Genomic DNA, 20,510 nt, shown 5'->3' on the forward strand with positions numbered 1-20,510 from the left:
CTGGAAGATGCTGCAGTTGTCTGGGAGTTTATAGGAATGTTTGGAGACCGGGTCCGGGCAGTATACGGCCGCTCCGACACCATCATCCATCTTCGACCCGTCGGTGAAGAGGTTGAGGGCTTCGGGAATGCATCACCCTTCCCGCCAGAAGTCCGGTTCCAAGAATATTGTTTTAATATGGTCAGTACTGGTAAGGGGGATAGTATAGTCCAGGTCTCTACTAGTCTCCCTACCAATGGCGCTGTGACCATAGCCTAGCAGACCCAGATTGCCTGTTGCGGCAATCCTTAGGGACGATTTTGCGGCTATGGATCGTTTCCTGATCAATACATACAAATTTATATTTCTTAAAAATACGAATTACCTTTTTCTATTGTTTCATTAATTCTTTATTACTTTAACTTATTACGCCTAGATTTTTTATGTTTTAAAATTTTTTACATTTAAATATTAAAATTAAGCCCTAATTCTTTTTTGCACGTTAAGTGAGTCAGCGTTTTAATACAAAAGTATTAAATAAATAACTTTTACAATTTTTATCTGATCGCAACCCAATTTTCAGGAATCATAAAGACTATAGCTTCAAAATTACACTTCTTATTCGATTTTTATTGATTTACGGGAAAGTGACGAAAGTGGGTGGGGGAAAATGTTGTGTAAATACTTCTGTTGGAAACAAAACGCGTGTAAATACTTTTGAAAACTAATAAGCATCTGCTTATTAGCTAGAACAGTTATTTCTTAAATTTATTCTTTAATCTGGCCTTGCATAGGTTTGACTTTGCAACATTAAAAGATTTCAGACACTTCTCCCCACTCGCACTAAAACTCACCTTGTGTAAATAATTTTGACTAGCTGTGTATATAATAGCTTAAAGTAAAATAAAATGTTATTGCATTGGTACTCCTGTCACAAATATTTTCTTCTCGACTGTTTACAATCAACAATTGTTGTCAAAATCGAATCACATATTTGTGAGTATAATTTTCTTATTTTATAAAATTAGATTTACATATTTTGCACCATTTTGTAGTAGAAAGTAACGTTCTATTAGGCATCAAGATGTTGTTAGATAAAATACCCGAAGTTGATATGGTCACCGTAGCCCAGAGATCCAATGTCGAGCGGCGTGGAGTATTGGGATTTGTTCCACGCATTGGACTGCCGATTGTGGACTATGCAGAAGTGGATAGGATTGATGCATTTTATCTGGAATGCCAGAACTTTCGTGATTACTATCGCGATCCATACGATAGAGTTCACAAGCCACTAATGTTTACCAAGCACATGGGAAAATGCGGAATTAAAATGGATCAAAGCGTGGAGGAGCTACGACAGCCGATAAGTTGGGTCCAAAGGAAGAAACCATTAACAGAGCCTGTTAACTATAAGACGCACATGAATTTGGGTGTTGACATAAACACAATGATCAGGGGTCGTTATGGAAAACAGAGTTGCATACGATACAAACGTTAATAATTAATATACACTCGAGACAATACCTTGACACAAGAGCGAGGGCGGCTTTATTTGACGTTTATATAAGGTCGCAATATTGTGCATACGAAATTTGGGCGTTATATGACCGGCAGATATAAGCTTGACTTGTATACAAAATTGTCAGATATTTATCAGAGTTCTCGTAACTAAATTATATTCACTTTAATGTCATTGCGTTTGCGTAGATATAAATATAAAGTCTTGATATTTACTCAAACCCCTTCAAGCATATCGTTGCGACTGAAAAGCTTACAGAAATAATTATTATTTACACAGTGGCAACGGGCGAATTTATAGCCCACATTTGACTTAAGCCAAAAAGGCAACCAAGGCAAAGAGAACGAGCAGCTTATGGACAGCAATTCGAGCTCGATGTATATGGCAAGAGCTGCTAATTGGTGTCATTAAAAAGTTGTTGCGAGTTGTTTAAAAATATGTTATACATATACTCGTATGTATGCCATGAGCAAATAATACGCATACGCCATGTTGTACCCCTTGCAAATGAACATGCCTCGCGACTCGACTGCTTTACAATGTAAATGTAATCAAAGTTTTTATTTGACACCTTCCGCTTGATTTGTGATTATGAAAATGTTAGTAGAAAAATTCATTGCAGCTCGCACCTTGAAAAGGTCTTCAGAAATTAGCATTTAAATTACGCCGCCCGACTCGTGGCTCTCTTCGTCTCCCACTCGCGGATTTAGTTTTGCTACTGCGTTCAATGAAGCAGCATTAATTGGAATATCCTGGCTTGGACACTCTGACGTCGAAAAGGCTGCCTTTGATGGCTCGCCTATAATTGTTATTGATGGCGCATTATCCAGTTGCCACCTGGCCTGCACCTGATTGTTGCTGTTATGTAAATGAGTCGCAGTTCTTCGTGCTGTCAATACTTAGGCCTGTTTCTGAAACCTTTTCCCGTAGGAGGTCTGACGATGGCATAGATTACGGCTTGTTCTAATCTTTCCACAACTTGCAGAGGGTCATAAGTAGTAAACAGTTTTCGAAATGTGCAAATAATCTGCTTAAAAATAGCAGAAGATTTAGTGGCACCTGCATATTGACATTTATGATTAAATTATATAATTGATAAAATATTCCGCCAGATTGCTTACAACTTTTAAGATAAAATATTACATTTATCTTTCAATAGTTCTTTTTCTTTTTATGGAACGGAATCAATAGGGAACTTTACATTTTAACTAACTTTGCTCTGATATATGTACAATGTTGCTTTCATTGAAGCTTCAAGGCCATTCCTCATTGTAATCACGCCCTTCAGAAGAACAGCTAGTAAAAGGATCATTAGTCGAATTGATAGATATAAGAGATATCCATTGTTGGGACTTTACAAAAACTTAAAATAAAAGATGAACGTTACTTATGAAAAATAGGATTTTTAATTCAAGACAAACAATTTTTTATTTTTCTTCTTTCTACGCTTTCTGATGCACGCTGCGATTACCCAATGCGCATTCTTATTGCTGGGTATAGCAAACACCAATGCATATTTTAATTTGTGCTTTTTGGGATGAGACACACAGGCAGCTGAGGCTTGAGCATTGGGTTGCTTGGCGGCTGACTGGCGCCGCTTCGACCAGCCCGCAAAAACCGACGCCCCAAACGAGCGACGCCGCTGCTGGAATACAGAAGAAGACGCAGACTTACAGCCCCGGCCAAGCCACCCGTTAATCACCCGGCACACTTATGCACACACTCATACAAAGGCATACACACATACACACACACACACGCGTATAGACAAATCCAGCAACAATCTATTTACATTTGCACCAAATGTACAAATTTAGTTATCGTTAGGTTGATCGATGACAGGAGAAGGTGAGTGGAAAGTAGGGCGTGTTCAAGGGGGAAGCAGAGATAGAGAGCGGATGATGAGCTGAGTGAGGAAAGAGGGGTTAGGGGAGGAACGTCAGACGTCACGCAAAAAGTTGTTTGCGTTGGCGAGCGCACAAAAGTAGGCAACGTTATCTTTCCCTGTGGTTCTATCGCGTAAGAGGAGAAGAAAGGGGACAAGGGACATGTTTACACACATGTTGGAATGTCTGATGCAGTGAGTGTGTGTGTGTGAGAGAGAGTGTGCGCTGAATGAGTTTTGTTTTTCTTGAACAAACTTTAATTGTTTTTGATTTTTCTAAGGATTCAAGTGACGCTCGTTCGCTTGATGATACATGATCTGGATGAAGAGGATGTTATAGATGATGAGCCGGATGACGACGATGATGGGGTGTGTGTGTGTGTGTTGAAGCCTTTGAATGTCAAGCGACAACAAATCAACAAATCAGCGAAATGAAAAATGAATCCACGCACTTGCTAATTAAATGCACATTTGTCAAGCTTCGCCTACGGCAGCTCCTAACTTGTCAGCGTCCTTTCCCTCTCTATCTCTCTCTCTCTCTCTCTCTTTACTGCCAACCACTTGAAAACAATTGTACAGGCAATTGCCCAAATGTCACGTACAACATGTAAATGTCAAAGGGATGTGCATGCTAAGCGAAAGAGAATGCTAGTCGAGCTGAGGCAACAGCAACAACCGCTAATTGTTGCATCTAGCGCATGTTGCATGCTGCATACTTCACGGCGTTGAATGCACGGCCCAGGACTTTTGTGTATGCACTTAAGGCTTAAAAAGGACATTGCACATTGCACATTGCACATTTCATGCGGCGCATGCAACGCTGGTGAAAACTGGAATTCTATGGGAAATGAGAGACGCCTTTCCCGGTTTTGTGCCTCAGCTGGTTTTCAAATTGAAAATTGCGCTCATTTATTGCATTATTCGCAATCGCAACTTTTTTTTTGTCAAGCTCCCGTTCAAATAGCCGTGAAATTGCATTCGATTTTGTGTCTGATAAAGTCTACCACTACAAATAAGAGCAATATAGATAGATATAAATATAAATTGAGAGCGTGCGAGTGAAAATTGCAGGCAGTTAAAGAATCTCATTGCTTTTCAATTGAAGCAGCTTTAGTATCATCGAAAACTCTGAATTTAAATTAATTTCTGTGAACAATTTGTAACTACAAGTCGATCAATATATATTTTTTTAATTGTAAATACATCACTTTAATAATATAATCAAATAAAATACATTTAAATAGTCATTTACATTTTATTTTAAAACTCTTAATATACTCATTCTTATCATCAAACTGATCTGTTTAAGTTAAATTCACGCTACGTTTCTACAACTTTTTGTTTGATTTGGAGAAACTGAATATTATATTAGGAAACGAAATTGAACAGTCACATATTATTCGTTCTCGAATTCATTACAATTTTCATCATCTATCCACTGGGAGTTCATTCGATTGCTCTCACACCGACATGTAAAATGAAGCCTCTTGCACCATGGGCACATTCTCAATTTGTAGTTGGTCTGCCTTTAAGATAGGCAAAAAATCTAGACGTGATCCATTTATTTGTAGAGTAACTAATGATTTTATCATAGAAGTTACTTATCTATCCTTATGTGGTTGAATGAACATTCTTCATTTCAAAGTGAAAAAGTGAAAACAAGTTTTTTTCTGCTTATTTTGGATAATATTCATGTATTTTCCTACAAAGTCTCTATGTGATCGAAAGATCATTCCCATGTTCTTATGCTAAATATCATAGTTGCTGAAGATGTTTAATTTTTTTCTTCAAAATCATCCAAAACAATGCAATATAAAATATATAGTGTAAGGTGTTATAAAATAGAGTTCTCTTCGTAAATAAAAAAAATTTAGAATTGGATTTGTTATAAATAAAAATTAAAGTATATATAATTTATTTAAATAGTGTCAGACCAATTAAACCACATTAAGAAATATAGTAATTAATAATAACTAAGAAAATTAAAGCATTCAGCCCATAGTACAGTGGAACGGGTGTTGAGATTAAAAGCGTAGAAGAAATCAACGTCATCGTTAAATTTAATTAGGCATCAAATGACCAAGCGGCCGAGCTAAATCAAATGCCAAATGGCCTGTAAGTGAACCAAGCGTGGTAGTCAAAGGATGACCCCCGCCCACCCCGCATCACTCAGCCATTCCCCAGATAATGCCTGGGCAGTAGCACAAGCAGCATTTGGAACACTTTAAAACACAATTAGAAGTCAGCGATGAAGCTGTTGGCGGTGCCTGTAAATGGACGCCAGTGGGCAACCCTCGGTGGACTTAATTTGCAAGTCACCAAAGTCAGCAGCGACGCCAAGGAGGCGGCAATACATCCAAGGAATCATCAATGTGTTGGGGAAATATGAGCTGAATTGTGGGAGGGGTTCGAAAAAAAAAACATGACACTCTTTTCATAACATTTAACAATGTCATAATGAGAACGACATGAAGTTAACCCTTGGCATGTTAATGAGGAACAATCGGATTTGCATTTTCTGATGCCAGATACGACAAAGATAAACACATGAGCCACAGTCGCTCTGCGGCTTTTCCAATTGTTAATGGCTCGGGTGGAGTGGAGTGGAGTGGAGTGATGAAGAGTCGTAACAAGTACACTTGAGTTCAGTATGAGTCATAGCTGGAGATCTCTTAGCTAAATGTATTATGCGTCCATTAGTGTAAATTTTATTACCGCAAAATATGACGGAAGTGCGGAAAAGAACTATAGATACACGCATGTATCTCAAAGATGCGAAACATACTTATATAATTACAGACCACACAAATTGGTTTAGCACCACATGAGGCAACATTTCAGCGTCAGATCTTCTAATTATCGCAGACCACAAAAGCAAAGAGAGTCCATAAACGGTCAAACGAGAAGGAGGAGAAGAAGAAAGAGGAGTAGAAGAATAGAGTGGGGAACGAAGCCAAAGTGGCGAATTCAATTCATTTAACCAAAAATGGAAGTGCACAAAACAAATTTCCATTACACACGATTTTTATGCTCGCTGCTTTTTTCCCTCGACAAAAATAAAAGCCAACTGTTTGATTTTTTGCTTATCTTATCACACACACATATGTACACCCGTCATGACCCATTCTTTATCTTGGCCCGCAGGCCAAACAGTTTTCACATACATTTCCATTTGCACTTTTCGACCGACTAATAAAAATAAACTTAAATAATATGTAAACAACATGAATAAACGGGGTACACTTGCCTTCTCCTCCTCTTGAGTCAATGCGGGCCGATTTCAATTCAATTGAAAAACTTTACACCTCGCAAATGAAACCCAAACTCGACCTGTTAAACCTAAGGGTTGATTCCACAACATGCCACGTACATTCGACTATCGATATATACGTACATATAATATTTGCGAATATATGCAGACGGGGCAGCTAAGTAGGATTAGACATTATTTTCGTTTGCTATTTATAGAGATTGGCAAATACTCCTGGCAAAGCACAGCGGGGATCTCAACAATAGACAGCAGAAAAACAAAAATTAAAAATAGAAGTTGAATTTAAAATTAAACGCATTGAAGTCTACAAAAGAAATCTGTTGAAATCAATACTATTTTTTTATAAATGATAAAATGATTATTTGGAGCAGCATTTGGAACATTTCTATAAAAGTTTAGCCTTAACTTACTTTTTTTAACTACTTTTGTGTTAAACTTATTTAAGATAATACGAAAATTCTATTCAAAACTATCCTTTAATATAGTTTAAATATAGTTTTAAATGAACTTATTTAAAAGAAAAATCTTTTAGGCTAATTTCTAATCTATCCTAAAATTTTAATTTGAGTATGAAAAATAATAATGATAAAATGAGTAATAAATTGCAAATTTGAAATATTTAAAAAACATATTCACATTAATTTTTTTGAGTTTCTATCTACTTTAGTATATTTGTAGACTTAAATGAAATTAGATGCTTATTGTGGTGTGTGTTATTGTTTCTAGTTAAAGTTTTTGTGATTAACAGTCATATTTGAGAGATAGACAAAAACGTTGTTGTTAATTAGCATATTGGATTAAATACTATAATTAATACATATCTACTATTAAATGAAAGACCATACATATCTACTATTAAATGAAAGACCAACAAATTATTATTTACTAATAAAAATATAGAAAACCATTTAATTTTCTTATCAATAGGGTATCGAAAAGTCAAGGATACTCCGCAGTTAATCAAATGAATAATCACGATCTGCAGCTGCTTCAGGTGCAGATATCGTAACAATCTCTCAATAGATTCTAATTTATTCAGCGCCTAGGCGAAAAGCCTTTCAGTTTACTTTGCGTGTGCTTAAGCGTGATTGAAGTACTTGAAATGAAAGTTCGCTAGTCGATCGATGCGGCGTTTAAGAATGGACGAAAAAAGGATTGGCGTGCGTTGACGACGAGGCGGGCTAATAACAGGATTAACACAATGGAGGCAAATTGAATTTGATGCCAATACATGCTTAAAGTCGCAGTCTCACACACACACTCACACAGTCACAGTCTAGAGAGCCCTCCTGTTCCGGGCGGCCAGAGAGAAAGCCAAGCAAGCGCCAAGCGAAGAGCCGCGGCGAGGTCGATGAGCAAACACAAAGTCCCAAACGTAATTTTCACAAATTCATTGAACTGCGTGAGTGTGAAAAATAACAATTTAGATAAACATTGCGACGGCGACGCGGCGACCTCCATGGGTGTCGTGTCGCTCGGTGTGTGTAGCTCTTTCTGAAGCTGCAGCAGCCCTCGGTGAGACACACACACACACGCACACACGGCGGGAGAGCGTCAAACGAGAGGAAGCGAGAAAGAGAATGAATAGAGGAAGGACGAGGACGAGAACGCGAACGCTGCTAGACATGGGCGGCAGCGCGTCGACCGTTGACACAGAAATCATATTAATATAAATTAACGATGTGGAAAATTTAGTTTAGTAGTGAAAATGGCGACCGAAGCGACGTCGATGTCGCAGTCGCAGTCGCAGCCGCAGTCACTGCCAAAGGCCAAAAGCATCTGGGAAACAACAAGAAGTCAACTTGTGGCTCACGTCGCCATCTCATCAGTCAAATGCGCCTTGGCGCGCAAATCCCAAAGTCAGGCACACCAAGAATACCAGAATCCAACATTGAGAAATTGTCTTGCTGTTGTTTTGGCCACCGTAATTCAGTTTCGGATTCGAATTCGCTTTTGGCACTGACTGACTGCATCAATCTCCATCGCCTCCGACCCTTGGCATGATGTCGACCCTCAATTTTTTCAATTAATTGACGCTCTCTCGATGCACCTTGTGACGCACATACTTCTGGTGATGAACACAAGTTTTCAGTGTCTCTGTATACTAACAAGGCATCCATGGCTAATAACTTCCTCATAGACATAATCATAATCCGATTATAAATCCCCAACGTCACAGCGACGCGTGTGCTTGTCGTTGGGCGGAAGTGAGCTGCTTGAAAACGTTGTTGACTGCAAATTGATTAAGCAAACTTTTTTACACTCATATGGGAAAGTGCTTAAACATATTCTCAATGAATGTATGAATGCTCTACAATACTTTAATATTAACTTTCTAAAGATAAACTTCCTTTTACTCACTCAAATTGTAATTTCCACTATCAAACTATTAATGAAAACTCGCATTGTCAGTGAGTATTCAAATTTTAAAACTATTTGTAATTTTTTCTTCTTTAACATAATTTTAACGATACAAACTGACATTTTGCGAAGGGTATTTTAAATAATGACACACTCGAAGACAACAACGCATCTTTGTTTTACAACTACTTAACTGCTCTATTAGTAATTATTACTTTCATTGTTAAAAAGTTTAGATACAAAAAATACAGTAAACAAGTAAGAAAGCTACAGTCGAGTGTGCTGGACTGTGAGATACCCGCAAACCATTCTAAATAAAAGTGCAGTATTATTTTTAAATTATACCGAAAATACTATTCAACTAGATTTAAAATATACCATAAAGTACAAAATATACCAGATTGTCAGTCAAAAGCAACTTAAACCTGTAGTAAGCGTTTTTCCCCATACAAAGGGTCGGAGATGCAAATTTATAATACTTTTCTACCCGATGGGTAGCGAGTATAAAAATATTTTAACACATATTATAATCTGGTAATTGTAGTATGGTAATACTTCAATTCAAAGGACAGATTTTGCTATTGGCAAACATTTTATATTATGCTTCTATCCAAAACTAGTCAACTCAACTTTTTCGAATTACTAAAACTCAAAACATTCAGAATTCCTCTATTTTTGTTAATAATGTTCCCCCTTTTTAAAAAATAAAAAAAAGCAATTGCATTTTTGAAAACCCTTTAAGTTTATTACTGATACATTGATAATAAGTATGCTGTATAACGTTTATTGTTAATATAAAATTCATTAATTTACAATTGTCAAAAGATCTGCAGCAAATGCTAATAAAAATTCTTTAAAAACAGCAGTCACCGCACAGGGTTTTGTTTCATGCTGATGATATGATTTAAAAAGGTTTTCGTATATATTTTTTTTATTGATAAAATCTGGTACCCAATGGGTGACCATTGGCCTGTGCGGCATGGAATGATGTTGGGTTGTCCTCGGCCAGCACTGGCAAAAGAGGAGTCGAAGTTGCTTGTGGGGCAACTTGTCATAAGTGCCAAAATGCTGGCCAGGACAGACTGCTGTTGGCTGGATGTTGTTTGGTTTTGCATTTGTGCAGATTGTTGGGCAAAAAATAAAGAGTATGTATAGTTGGGAAGGGTGGAAGGGATTTACAACGTGACGATAACGATAACGATAACTTTGCAAAAGGCATTAAACTAAGGTGAAATTTTGAACTTAAAGGTTTAAAGCAGACGGCAGCAGCTTTTTTCTATTTCTATTTCTTGCGGCCCTCGTAAAACTCGCGTATCAACTGACGCAAATATCGCGATTCATTGCGACGCTCGGAGAGTGTGCGACGCAACTCCTCATTGGCCTGCACCAGTTCCTGCTCTTCGCCCAGCACGTGCTCCATTTCGATCTTCTTCTTCTGGCGATAACGCGTAGCGGCGTTCTTGTTCTGCTCCTTTTTTCTAATCTTACGATCCTCCACTCCGCGTCCGTAGGTGCGAGTTCGTTTCTTGGCACTGCCCGAGCTGCTGCTGGGTGATGCAGATGGTGATTGCTCCTCCTCGATGGTATGCGCCGGCGAGTTGCTGCTCATCTCTGGCAGCCACTCTTCATCCGCATCCGCAACGCTGCTGCCAGTGACGCTGGTGTCACTGTTGCTGCTGCTGCTGCCCATCGATGACGACGCTTGTGATTCGCAGTCATCGTTGTACAGCTGCCAGTTGGTGGGCAGCTCCAGCTCCTTGGCCCGCATGTTGACAATGTCGTCGACAAGCTGAGCTTCGCGAACGTTGTCGTTCACTGGCGTCCAGTTGTTGGTGAAACTATAGGCCGGAGCGACCACTGCCGTTGGGGCTGCAGCGACATCCGCGACATAGGGCTGCTAATGTTGAGAAGAACAAATATATATAGAAGACAACTTTTGGCAAGTAAATCTCCAATGTTGACTTACCACCTTCTGCTCCTCTTTGACGAGTTCCTGCTGTTGCTGTTGTTGTTGGTACGCATTAAATTGAGGCGGCGACTGAGGCGGGGTCAGCTGCTGCAAAGTGAACGAAGCATCGCAGTGTTGGAATTCCGCGACCTGTCCTTTAGTTATGGGAAGTAGAGCCTGCGACACCACATCAAGGTGCTGTGGGAAGCTTGCTGTCTCATACTCGATGTAGTGCGGCGCCTTTTGGTCTAGTAGGCACTCTGAAAAAAGGCAAAGGTTTTCAATTAATTATTATAGAAATGGGTAAAGGGAATTTCTCTTAGTAAACTTGAATTACTATTCTATCGCATATGTAAGTAAATTCATAACAAACTTGAAGCTATCTAAAAAGATTCCACTACTATTTATGGTAAGATTGAAAGTTATATAATAACAATTTCTATTGCAAAACCTTATCATTTACGTAAGTAAATGCGTTACAATGCTAAAGTTATCATAAACGATTTATTGTTTCTATGATTGGCATATCGATGTTAATTTACTACAGACTTCCACTTGTTTTCAATTCTTCTGCTACATCTGTTGCATGGCTGTACCAGCAAAAGCAACAGCAACGGCAACAGCACTAACAATGACAACAACTACGTCGTACATATGATTAGAACTGTTGTTGTTCTATATATTATCAATTCAAACTGATTTCCATTGAAGTGAAGGACGCCTGGACCAGCAAAACAGCGGCAGCATATAGTAAACATTTGCATATTGATTGTGGCACATTTTCAGCTGTGATTGTTTTGCTTCAATTCAATTTATTGATTCTAAATTTTAAGAGAGACGACAAATATTGAAATCAGTCGCTGCCATGTCGCCGATTTGATTATTTGGTTGCCTCTTCTCAATTGAATAGCAGCAGCAGCAGCAACGTCAAGCAAAAAAAAAAAAGCGCACACACAACGCTAACGGTTGTCAAAGGTTATCAGCAATATCCCCAGAGCCAGTTACCAAGTGCAGTTCCAGTTCCAGTCCGCAGAGTGAGAGAGAGCAATGATGACCTTCGTCTGCACACCTGCTGGACTCAACAGTTGGCACATTAAACACCTTGGGCTGGGTCGCATTCTCCTAAGCACTTTGGTCTCCATTAACATAACACGTTCCCCTCCGATATACAATATATATTAGGTGTATAAACAGAGCAATTGCAACGACACTCTCAATTGATTTACATAAAAATCTAGTTTCAATTTATAATACAATTCAATAGACACTCGCAAGCGTTTCAATTGGGCGCGCCCACAATATATAGACATATTGCAAGTATAATGCAAATGGGTGTCGAAGTGTGTTTCTCGCTAGACATTTGGAAAGCTGTAAGATACTTTACTTTGTTGTCAATAAATTTACATAGATGCAGAACAGTTAAGGGCACACTTTGGATTGGTCTTGTTGCCAATTGAATGTGGGCAAATGTCTTGTCAGCATAGCTAAAGAATGACAGTTATATATGTATAGTTGATTATTAATTGATTTGTTGCTAAGGGCGCACTCCGGTTTAACGACCTGTTCAGGGTGTTGATTAGATATGCAGTCAATAGTTTTACTCTACAACAGACGTAATCAAAGTATTTAAAACAAATGAAAATAAATTACAATAGCTATTCAGCATCTTGGATAACATGTCATTAAAAATGTTTTACAATAATTATATTTACATGTAAAATATTCATTTGTACTAATGTCAGTTGAATTTAGAATTTGTGGACTCAACATTTCTGATTTAATTAAGCACAGAAGTATGTTACCATGAAATTTTACTTTCAAAAATTAAATTTCGGATATTGCGGAAGGCTTTCAGTAATTGTACCATGTGGCAGAAAAGTGACTACAAAGTGGTACAAAGATTGCAAAGAGGATCGGGAATGTGTTGATGACTTGGAACGCTCCATCAACGTCAACAAATAACTAACACATCAAAAAGTGAAGGATTTAGTGCTCAAAAATCGTCGGTTGAAACCTTAATGAAATGATCGGAATATTAGCAGAATTTGTGAAAACAATTTGAGCCTACTTAAAGCCAAATCGTTCCAAACGTTCCATTTCTTGAAAAAAAAAGTCCTGATAATTTTGGCACAAATTCGTCGAATATAGTTTCGCAATCACGGTATTCTCAATTTTTGGCTTCCCAAAACTCAAGAGAACACTCCAGGTTTTTATCATATGATTGATATTGCTTAGATGGCTAAGGGATTGTTTCATACAAAAAACAGTAGCAATACCAAAAATAATCGTTAATTTGTTAAAGTTTAAACAGTTTGGTCAATTACAATTATTTTATACTAATTGTCATTTCAACCCAATGATCACAAACTTTCATTGATTTGACGTAAATCAGACAACGTGCAATTAAGTGAAGTCAACTCTTATGAACTCCTACTTAGAATCAATAAATATATTTGTAAAGTACTCTGATAGTTATTTGATATTGATGAAGCGAGCAGCAATCATTAATATACTAAGTTACGTGCTGTCTCTAGGCAGTTTGTCCTACATTTTTTTTTTCTGCATACAACGCAATTTGCAGTTGCAGTTGAAAGTCAGCTGCAGCGTGGAAAGCTAGACAAACAATTCAGAGATTAATGCAAACAAAGTTGCCATTGTGAATAACAAATAGAACGGCTGCTGAGAGAGGGAAGCGAAGCAATGCCATTCGACACTATCGTTCGGAATACTTTTTTTTTTTGTAAAGTAATATATTAATATTTAATGGGGGCATGATTAAAAACAACCTTGGTGGTTCTAATAAGTATGCTTAGAAAATGCTAACAACACAACAGATCAGCAGTTTGCCTAGAAAAACAACAGTAGCTTAAATAAGAAATTGTTGTGATTTTTACATTTACAAATTTCCCATAAATCCCCACGTAAGAAAAGAGAAGGGGTTTTCCATCACATCGTTTATTTATGAGTAAATAAACAAACTGCGTTTCTCGGTTGAAACTGTCTGCATATTTTTAGTAGGTCAAGGTCATAGAAAGTATTTAAAAAAAAAAAACGATTGTAAACTCTTATCGCAGCTTGGAAAAATTGAGACGCCGAATAAATCCGAAATAGCCAAAACTTATCAGTAGACAGACAAATATAATATTTATTTGGCTTTGCATTGTTCGCAGCAATTTGCAAATATTTGGAAAGGGCGCGTCCAATCGGAGAGACAGAGTCACTCATAAAATGCAAATGAATTTTATAAATACTAAACAGAAAGCGAGCCAATCGCTGCAAATGGAAATCAATAAAAAACAAAAACAACAAAATAAAATAAAGAGAAGTACGCAGCATGCTAAACCCGCCCGACCGGAAAGTCATCTTTAATACCCAGCCAGACTTTGCTCAGTTACGAAGAAACTTTAAGAAAATATTGAAGACTCCAAGTGTGTAAGAAATATCCAATCCATATGATGAAGAATATCATGTCATATCTATATTTGATAATTGAATTGTAACTACTTCTGATACATATATTATTCATCTTTTGAATTCTTATTCAAGTTAAGATGAAACGGATGTTTTAAGATCGATATATCATATTTATAGTTCCCTTTCCTGCTTTGGGTTCTTATTGACATAACAATAAACTAGTTATCCAACTAATGCATATTTAAATATACTAACCATAGGCTTGTTGCATAAATATATTATAACTGCTCATAGTTGCGGCAGCAGCGACTCAGATTCAGAAAAATGATATCAAATTTCAATGAAAAATGCGTAAAAAACAAGTGGCAATAACGGAAAAAGGGGGAGTGGAAATATTAACCCTATAAATTAAGTGTAAATAAACGCTGAAAGCGTAAAAGGCAAACTAAACATATAACGTGGAAAAACGTTAAAACTAAAACTTTAAGTGTCTAAATATCTAAAACTGCTAGATTAACGAGATGCGACTTTAAAGATATGTATTTAAAAAATTATACAAAGAAAAAGAGAGATTATGACAGGCGCGATAACCTGTTAAAATTAAAAATCACAGCGAATTTTGAACGGGTATCAAAAACAAAAAATAAATTGGTAACGGCTGTGGCAAAACACGCGTTTTTTGCCAAGTTAATAACAATAATAATAATAATAAGCGCAAAAAGGCACAAAGTAAAAGTTTTTCAATTGAATGTGCTTATTATTATATGTGTAGGTGCTGTTTTTATGTGGGCGGGGGGGAATTGAAATTGCAATTGGATGTAGTTTTGTATATGGGTATGTTTCTGGTCAACTGCTGCCGCAAATACTTTGGGAGTCGTGGTTAGCAGAGGCAGCTGCGATGAGACGATTAAGCCGTTTAACGTCGCTTCACCAACTTTTGCGAATTGATCACAATTTCACGGTTCCACATGTAACGGTATCCACAGTGTGGTATCATGCTCACAAAGTCCTGTGCGCTCACTATCGAATTCTGGCCGAAATTTTGAAACCGATGCTCCAGCTTAGATACAGTTTAGTAACAGGACGTGGACGAGAGGCCCGGGGGAGAAAATAGTCGAGAGAAAAGGGAGAGAGAGATGCGATGTGGTTCCGTTGATCAGCTACATATAGTTAGATCGAAATGATCGCCTCAAACGCACGCGTTTCGTTTTGTTTGGCGCCGTTGCGAATTGCGAATGGCAAAATGCAGGCTCGAGTACAGTTTGGCGGTCACTGTTCAAGTTACAGTTCGGCAAGCACTAGTGCACGCTTGCACCTTGCCTTGATTTGCTTGCTCGCTCTTTCTCTTTCTCTCTGGTATTAAACACCAAATCAATTCCGATTCAATTATTTTTCAGCGTTATTTTCCGTTTAACGTTTTTGCGCGTTTCAAAACGCAAAGACGTGGGTCTTGCTTGTTGTAGTTGTTTTGGTTTTTTTCTTTTTGCTTTTTGTCTTTTTCGTTTTATTTGTTATTTATTTTTCGCTTGAAGGCAGTTTCTTTGTCTTCCAGTTTTAGCTGTTATTATAGTAGTTGTTGTTGTTGTTGGACAAGCTGAAACCAAAGCCGAGTTTTTAGTCGAGCACACGCGTCAGAGTAACAATTTGTACTGAGCATTGTTCACAGAGCGCGCACGGTTTTTGCTCTGAACAAGTCAACGAACACCACCGCGAAAAAGAGCACGCGTGAGGAGAGAGAGAGCAGTTGTGACTGTGTGAGTTTGTGTGTGGGAGAGGAGACAACAAGCCCTGCAATAAGATCAATCTCTACAGCATGTGACGATATCAGCGGCAGCAATCGCTTGCAAACCCGAACCCAAACCCGAAGCTGAAGCCGGAGCCGAATCCGACACCGAAGCTCCAAAGCCAACGGACTTGGCACAGTGGATGACAGACAGTCGACACCATTCACAATTTGACAGGCGCCATTGTATTGGTGCTATACAATTGGAAAAATAAACAAGAGTGAAAGCGATCTTCCAATGATATACTGTAGATATATAGCTAAAATTAAATGTATACTGTCCCAATGACATCGAAAATAACTTGGAATCTTGCGTAATAAAATATAAGTATTATTGTTTGTGATACTATTAACAAAGCAATTTGTTTTACCGTATTCTTCATAACGCGAACATTTAAAATCAAATGAACGATTTAGGAAATTGTTTTAAATCAACTGCAGTTCCACTGTCCAACCGATCAGAGAGCATGAGCTTTAATCTCTACTATTGAGCAACTGAGCATTATCAATAATTTTAATAAATACATGTGAAAAGTAACCCAACAGGTCTGTGAATATTCTTTCCATCACTCCCAAAATGTTGATAGGCCTTTAAATGATTATTTATAACAAATAAACATCGTTGATCGCCGCGGGGAGAGACCCCAATGAAACGACACGACGATGACGTTCATTGAACTCGCCTCACCTCACCTCGCAAGCAATTTAAATATATACAATTGACCTGTCGTCCATAGCAAAAGGTTAAATCAAGCAGATATTGTATTGTAGTATTCCATTATTAGTAGAGTTGATTTTTCCTTCGCTCACGATCAGCTGCACTTCATAACAAGCGACAAGCTGCGGAGTTCAATGACAGCGCCCTATATAAAGCTTCGGTCTCTCAATCTTTTCAGAGATGAAAGCTGTATGCACCAGCTGCTCCCCATATACTTGTTATGAGGAGCCTGCAATGATGACAACAGACCAAGCCCAAAAAGAAGTCAGACAAGCGCTGTTTTTTGTTGTTGATGTTGATGCGAAAATGGGGGGCACGTCCCAAAAGAAAGAGTTAAATTTAAAACAAAGAAATTACAAATTGCAATTTCCTGTCAATTTAAATCCGAGCCCAAAAATTATTTAATTATTGCTCAAAGATCACATAAAATTTCCATATGCAAATCAGATTGTGATCGTCAAACAAAGATCAACTGGTTCATTGATCTGACCAACTGATAAATCCTTGAACCTTTGCTCTGTCTTTCTCTCTGAAGCGGAACTCTAAAGGTTTCTCCTCGGGTTAAATGATAGTTTCTGGTTTACAACGACCTTCAACTTAATTTGTTAGTTCCGAATTCTTAGAGAGAGGCTCAATAGTTTTGACTCTCTAATTGTGATCGTAGATTTGTCGGCTTGGAGAGCTGCAGATCGATACGTGATCAGTTCCACAGTGAAAAAGCAGAAAAACCAGAGTATAATTTTTAAGAGCCGCTCTACAACATTGTGAACATTATGTAGTGACTGCTGACCACGTTTATAAGCCATAATTACGCTTTTGACAATGCCAGACACAATAAGCGAAACAAGCACACTAAATTCCACAACAAAATATATATATAAAAAAAAAACAAAAACAAACAAACCGGTTTGTCAACTGCACTCTGACACTCAGCTGTCGAACAAAAAACAAAAACCTGCAGACTGTTCATGATTTTGATAACTAATCAGTTAAGAGAGCAGATAAACAACAAAAAGGTCTGGCTAAAAAAGTTTGCATTTTGTGAAATTCAAAATTAATTTAAATTCAATTTCATACCACCCTTGAGAAATGATAATTATATAATAATCCAGTTTTTCAAAATATATCATTGAATTTCTATAACTTTTAAGTTTTTTTCATTCGATATTAAAGAATTCAAATTTTTCCTACAAAGTTACGCGCACAAGACCTAAACAGGTTATAGCTAAGTTGGAAGTAGTATACAGTAAATTCATAAAAATTTAAACATTCAAATGTTTTTCAGCGTGAATCAATAAACAAGATCAGGCTAAGCATCAGTTCGTATTGTTTGTCTGCGTTTTTCAGACGTTCAAAGTTCAGAGTTTACAAATTGAACTTGGTAGACAATATAATCAAAGATTCGTCTTTAAGCGCGTATTATATCTTTTAATACGTTATTTCTTTCAAATCAATCGATGTATTCAAATTTAATAATTGAATTTTTATAGTGACTACCGAAAGTTGTAAAGCTGTGCTGTAAGCTATTTTAAATCTATTAGCAAAATTAGTTATTTTGTAATATAGGCATAACCAATCACTGAATCAGTTTAGTACTTATAATTTAAACAATTTACAACTGATATTTCATTGCTTGCTACTTTTGTTTGCCCTTCTATCATGCCTACACGCTTCAATTATGCCAATATTTATGATACATTTAATCTTATCTATGAATGTGCTATGTCACCATTAACTTGCCTTCATCCTTCAGGTCAAGAAACTCCACAACCAAATCTTCGCCACTAAGCAACTCCATGGAGACAGCTTCTTGCAAGCTCTCCGCCTCATCGTCGCTCATTATAGAAATGCCTGCAATAAATAGACATTCATTTAGTATATAAATATAAATTGATAATTTTATTAACTTACCATGTGCAAAGTTATCGTCATACAGAAAAGTGGCGACTGTTGGCTCATCAAGCGAGAAGAGCTCGCTGGCCACAGTTGTTGGTGGCGAAGCCGGCTCCAGCTTGAGATCCCAATACAATTCCTTGGGTAAATCTAAACTTTCCATTGTCAATGTTCTTGTTGTTGTATTGTTCAAAATCGGAATCTAAACTTGATGTGCAATATATTGAATCCGGTGCGAAATATGTGATGAACGCTGGTTGTTCTTGCTGTGTATGTTGTTGTGAGGACGCCATGGTGGCACTAAATAAACAAATAAAAAAAGAAAAATACATAAGTATATATTATAAATGTCTTCTATTAGCGACGATTACAAGGCACTATTTGATTGACCTGCACTGTACCTGTAACTGGCGGCAAATGATTAATAATTTTACAATTCATTCAAATAACTGCACTTTTGAGTGACGCAGGCTGCTGATAATAGATTCTTTCCCCTCTTAACATTTTATTAAACACTTTCCACATAAAAATGTTGAATAAAAAGAGGCAATGCGATAATATTAATATTTTGGACATGTGCGCAGTAGTGTTGACAAAATTAGCTCGTTTCACGCCACATTTAGCTATTTTTTTTTTAAATATTATTTTCTTTTCATTTCTGTATTCTGTATTTATAACGTAATTTCAGCTACTGATAAATTGAAACTTCAAATGAAATGAAAAAAAAAAACTTTTAACGATTCCCAATTCAAGAATAGAATTAAACATTTAAAGATGCCAAAAGAAGTATTTTTCACTTAAAAGGTTTCTATTTTTTAGATAATTGATAAAAAAGCTAGACATTTTTTAGCTTGTTTTCTTGGAAGTTAAAGTAAGCAACACTGATGTTCAAATAAACAATTCTAGACTTTTGCTCTGCTCTCAGTTTACGTCAATTTCGATCTTGATTTAAGAGAGAGACAGCAGAAAAGAGAAGAATGATTCACTTGACGTTGCACGTGTTGCAGCCTGTGGCAAGCAGAAGCCAACAAGAGGTTACTCAATTCGCAAGGCGATTGCATCAGCCAATTTAGTTTCTCCAGTTAACTGTTTTGGTGGTTGTTGCATGCCCCAAATGGTTGCCACTGTCTTTCTGCCACGTTACCATGAATTGCCAATTCAACTGAGTGTCTCACTCACACACACAATGACAATAAATCCCAATATGCAACGCGCGTTTGCAGTGTATGTGAATGCGCCATTGCGAAATACACACACGCATATACGAACTGGTGAACCGTTGAAATTGTTAAATAGTACTTACAATTTTGTTTTAAACATTTTCATAACTTTTGTGTGTTGGGGCACTGTAAGTGCTTGTTGTTTTGCTTGCGCGCAAACTATAGAGCCATTTTTATGTCCATATAAATGCAAAAAACTTTATTGAAAAAAATAATTGGACCTTTTTGCGTTTCATTTGGAACGATAATGAAGTATGAGCAGCGTGACCACTCGCCAAGTTTCATTTAATACCAAAAATATACCAACAAATACTATAATTGATTGATTTTATTTTGTCGCTTTAAAGACAGTTTATTATTTATATGTTATGTTCTAAACGTGACATGTTTATTGTAGTTTGCATGTATTAGCAATAACTTAATTAAAAACATAATTGTCATATGCAAGCCCAGGGCTGAATTGCAAACAGCTGATCCGTGTTTACGTATGTTTCGTTAAGTTCGTAACAAGTAGCTTTT

The 20,510-nt window shown here is 37.2% G+C and overlaps 2 protein-coding genes across 5 annotated transcripts; one reads left to right on the forward strand and one right to left on the reverse strand.

Moving 5' to 3' along the window:
- The first annotated feature begins 867 nt into the window (after positions 1-867).
- LOC117564551 (uncharacterized) lies at positions 868-1,722 on the forward strand. 2 transcript variants are annotated; one of them, XM_034243377.2, is made up of 2 exons: positions 868-975; positions 1,035-1,722. In XM_034243377.2, the coding sequence occupies exons 1-2, from the start codon at positions 888-890 to the stop codon at positions 1,475-1,477; spliced, it is 531 nt and encodes a 176-aa protein (XP_034099268.2). In that variant the 5' UTR covers positions 868-887; the 3' UTR covers positions 1,478-1,722. The 2 variants fall into 2 exon arrangements, with proteins under 2 accessions (XP_034099268.2, XP_051858112.1); XM_052002152.1 differs by having other exon boundaries at positions 883-975; positions 1,038-1,722.
- Positions 1,723-9,733: 8,011 nt separating this feature from the next.
- On the reverse strand, positions 9,734-20,244 carry LOC117564755 (activating transcription factor of chaperone). 3 transcript variants are annotated; one of them, XM_052003210.1, is made up of 5 exons: positions 20,075-20,244; positions 18,790-19,071; positions 18,619-18,729; positions 10,982-11,223; positions 9,734-10,909 (listed from the first exon to the last, which is right to left on the reverse strand). In XM_052003210.1, the coding sequence occupies exons 2-5, from the start codon at positions 18,932-18,934 to the stop codon at positions 10,298-10,300; spliced, it is 1,110 nt and encodes a 369-aa protein (XP_051859170.1). In that variant the 5' UTR covers positions 18,935-19,071; positions 20,075-20,244; the 3' UTR covers positions 9,734-10,297. The 3 variants fall into 3 exon arrangements, with proteins under 3 accessions (XP_051859170.1, XP_051859169.1, XP_051859171.1); XM_052003209.1 differs by having other exon boundaries at positions 9,734-10,912; positions 20,075-20,243; XM_052003211.1 differs by lacking the exons at positions 18,619-18,729; positions 18,790-19,071; positions 20,075-20,244 and adding an exon at positions 14,633-14,857 and having other exon boundaries at positions 9,734-10,912.
- Between the last annotated feature and the right edge of the window lie 266 nt (positions 20,245-20,510).

This window comes from Drosophila albomicans, chromosome 2L (assembly GCF_009650485.2).
Source record: "Drosophila albomicans strain 15112-1751.03 chromosome 2L, ASM965048v2, whole genome shotgun sequence".
NCBI lineage: Eukaryota > Metazoa > Arthropoda > Insecta > Diptera > Drosophilidae > Drosophila > Drosophila albomicans.